General features: G+C 20.3%; 1 protein-coding gene across 1 annotated transcript in view; it reads left to right on the top strand.

Moving 5' to 3' along the window:
* LOC122515550 (microtubule-actin cross-linking factor 1) overlaps window positions 1–3,825 on the top strand; it is a gene marked incomplete in the record, with an annotated part of 139,047 nt that overhangs the window by 51,953 nt on the left and 83,269 nt on the right. The window contains 1 exon segment of the mRNA XM_043632953.1: window positions 2,889–2,950. Coding sequence (XP_043488888.1) covers window positions 2,889–2,950 — 62 coding nt within the window.

Genomic DNA, 3,825 nt, shown 5'->3' with positions numbered 1-3,825 from the left:
TTTTCACATCCGTTTTTTTGCATTGTTAATATTTTTCGTTCCTTTTTCTCGAATTATTTGTCGAACGTAATTTTCACATTTTTTGTATAATTTTAATTTAATTTATTTCACATTTTTATAGAATTTTAATTTAATATATTTCACATTTTTAGTATAATTTTAATTTAATTTATTTCACATTTTTATAGAATTTTAATTTAATTTATTTCACATTTTTTTGTATAATTTTAATTTAACATATTTCATATTTTTTTAATAATTTTAATTTAATATACTTCACATTTTTAGTATAATTGTAATTTAATATATTTCACATTTTTATAGAATTTTAATTTAATATACTTCACATTTTTATAGAATTTTAATTTAATATACTTCACATTTTTGTATAATTTTTTTTGTGTTCCTGTTTTTATTTTTAATACAAAAATACAACGATTGAAATGAATAAATTCCTTCTCATCGAATACTAAATTTAACCTAACTGTTAAATCTTCACTTCACATCAGTTAGAATGTACTCATACGAAATGAAACCTCACGTATATCTTTAAAATTCACAAAGAAAGGAAGGAACCTTTTTTTTTTTCAAGTAAACACTTAAATTTCTACGAAGAACAAAATGTTCTATACCAAATAGAAATTGTAAGTTCACGTTCAGCTCATTTCAATATTCAATACCATAAATCATTTCTATTATTATTCCCACACACACTCGACACATACACATTCATATACAAGGCTTTGAAAATACGATGAATATTAATTTTCAAGAAAATAATTCTTTTACGACAGGAAAGTAATGAAATATATTTCATTTATTAACTCTTTTACAAATTTATTATTCTATTATTCGTTAACACATTGTAAAAAAAAAAAGATATTTAAATTTTTGTTTTGTTTTGTTTTGTTTTTTTTTTAAACAAAGAAATAACTGTTGTTTTAATTTATTTTACGAGTACATTAGGAATTGATTTATTTATCCAAACGATTCATCAGATTTTCTTTTCTTTTTTTTAAAGTTCGAATGTTAAATGAAAGTATTTGTTTGTTTATTCAATCGTACGCGTGTTTGTGCGTGTGATTTGTGCGTGTGTGTTTGTGTGCGTGTGATTTTTTTGGTTGTTGCATTCGATTGGAACTTGTGTGTTTTATGAATCAGACGTTAATTTAACAACGTACGTACGTACGAACGTGCGTACATACTTTTGTTTATAAACAAACGTCCATGAACTTTCGCAGTATTTTTTCGACAAAAAGAGTCAAACGTTTGTTGTGTGTTTACGTTCAGTTGTTCGCAGATTTTCGAACGATTAACATCTTTTACGAATGTTATAAAAATTGGTTAAATTATTTATTTTTCATTATTTTATTTGTATTATTTTTTACACAAATATTTTCAAAACGTTTGTCGTAGAATATTTTTCCTTTTTAAAAATTGGTTAAATTATTTATTTTTCATTATTTTATTTATTGAATTATTTTACTGAAATATTTTCAAAACATTTATCGTAGAATATTTTTTCTTTTTTTATTTTATTCCTTCAGTATTTTATTGTTAAATGAATGGTAATATTAATTATTGTTAATTTTGTAGATTTAATTTATTAATTATTATACAAACCAAGTATAGGATGTTTTTATATTAATGCAAAATTAGATTTATTTTATTTTATTTTGATTTGATTTGATTTTATTTGATTGAAAAAGGGGTTTTGTTGAAATAAATTTCAGGATGCATCGAATGATTCATAATAAGGCCCTAATCTTTTTATTTCTGTCTATCCATTACTCAATCGTCCGGTTAAGGTCAACATTTATCCTTGAGACACCTTTTTCATATATTTTAAATGATCAATCGTTGTATTAGAATTGTTAATTAATTATAATCACAAAAAAATAATAAATAATACTTTATTTGTTTTTTATACGCACAATATTATACTCAGGTGATAAAAATAATATGCCATAATTTTAAAAGGGTCACGAACACTTATCAATTATTTTCAAGTATTACAAAAAACAATAAGAAAAGTATCTGAAACATTGAAAGAAAATATTTTAAATCTAAATAAATTAAATATATAATAAATATTAAATAAATATATAATAATAATATTTTAAATCTAATAAATTGAAAATAGAAAAATTTCATGGACATCTTTCCTGAATTTCTTTTCTAGTTGAATATTTTTTCCAAAAGAAAAAAAAAAAGAAAGAAGAAAAGGGTGTAGATAAAAATGATTCGAATAAATATTTAAAAACGATAAAGATAAGTGATAATAAGCTTAAGTGTTCGCGTATCTTTTTTTATTTTTTTTTTGACGTAATAATATTTCAACGATGATTCATACTTGTCGTATACTAATGACAACAAAAAAGAAATAGAAAAAAAGAACAAAAAATAATGAACAAGTTGTCAAATTTATCTACTAAGAAAAATAATGAAACTTTATCAAAATTATTGATAAAAATTTTATAGAAATTTTTTTTATTTATAAACTTTGAAAATTTATTTTATTTATAATCTTTGAAAATTTATTTTATTTATAAATTTTAGAAATTTATTTTATTTATAAATTTTATAAATTTATTTTATTTATAATCTTTGAAAATTTATTTTATTTATAAACTTTGAAAATTTATTTTATTTATAAACTTTGAAAATTTATTTTATTTATAAATTTTAGAAATTTATTTTATTTATAAACTTTAGAAATAATTCTCAAGATAAGTTTGACGATCATATATTAATTATATAATAATACACTCTTTCATATTTATTTATTATAATACATTTTTTGAATTGTTCTATTTAATATTCGTTTTTATTATACTTTTTACTTCTTTTTTTTTATAAATTTTTTTTTCTTCAAATTTTCTTTACAGACGAACGAGACGCCATACAGAAGAAGACCTTTACGAAATGGGTGAACAAACACTTGAAAAAGGTATGCACGATTAGTATTTTCATTTGTTTAAACAACGATCGAAGAATCTCAACGTGTTTCTTTCTTTATCTTTCTTTTCTCTAGTCGAATAGGGAAAGAATTATTAGAAATCATTTGCAAAGATGAGAAATTATATATTAAATCCAATGATTCATTGTAATAATTATAGTTTTCGAAAATACGTCATCGTTTTAAACGAGAATTAAGTTGTTGTTTTTATCTACGTTTCGTGTAATTATTTTTCATATTTTTCTTCGATTATTTTTTAATTAATTTCAATAGGATTGATTCTCGAGAACTTGGAGTCATCAATTTTATCGAGAAAGTACTTTGATTTTGTTGTCGTTTTATTTTATTGATAAGGTTTAAGATTATCGGTAATAACAAAATCATGTAGATGATTATTTAGAATGACTATATCGTGATTTAGAAAATGAATACAAACAAAACCTATTCCTTGTAACGTTTCGGTATATTATTGTTTCATTTTGATAAGAACAAACTCGTGTATGGATAATAATAATATTTATCGATTGATATCAAATGAAATCATTATTTTCAATATTTGACTCAACAATTTATTAATTAGTATTTTTAATTTGATATTTTCTTGCTTGTGAAAAATAATTTTTATTTAAATTGTTTCTTTATTTATTAACCTTTTGAATTTCGAATACTTTTAACTGAAATAATTTATATATATATATATTAATTAAAAATTATTTTTTAATATATATTAATTAATTATTATTATACATATAAATAAATTAAAATTATATATGTAATAATTATTTTTAAATATTTCACTCACAACAATATTAGTTAGAATTTATAATTTTATATTTTCTTGCTTTTGAAAAATAATTTTTACTCAC

Source organism: Polistes fuscatus, unplaced genomic scaffold (genome assembly GCF_010416935.1).
Source record: "Polistes fuscatus isolate 324 unplaced genomic scaffold, CU_Pfus_HIC Scaffold18, whole genome shotgun sequence".
Taxonomy (NCBI): domain Eukaryota; kingdom Metazoa; phylum Arthropoda; class Insecta; order Hymenoptera; family Vespidae; genus Polistes; species Polistes fuscatus.
This window is presented reverse-complemented; position numbering and strand designations above follow the sequence as displayed.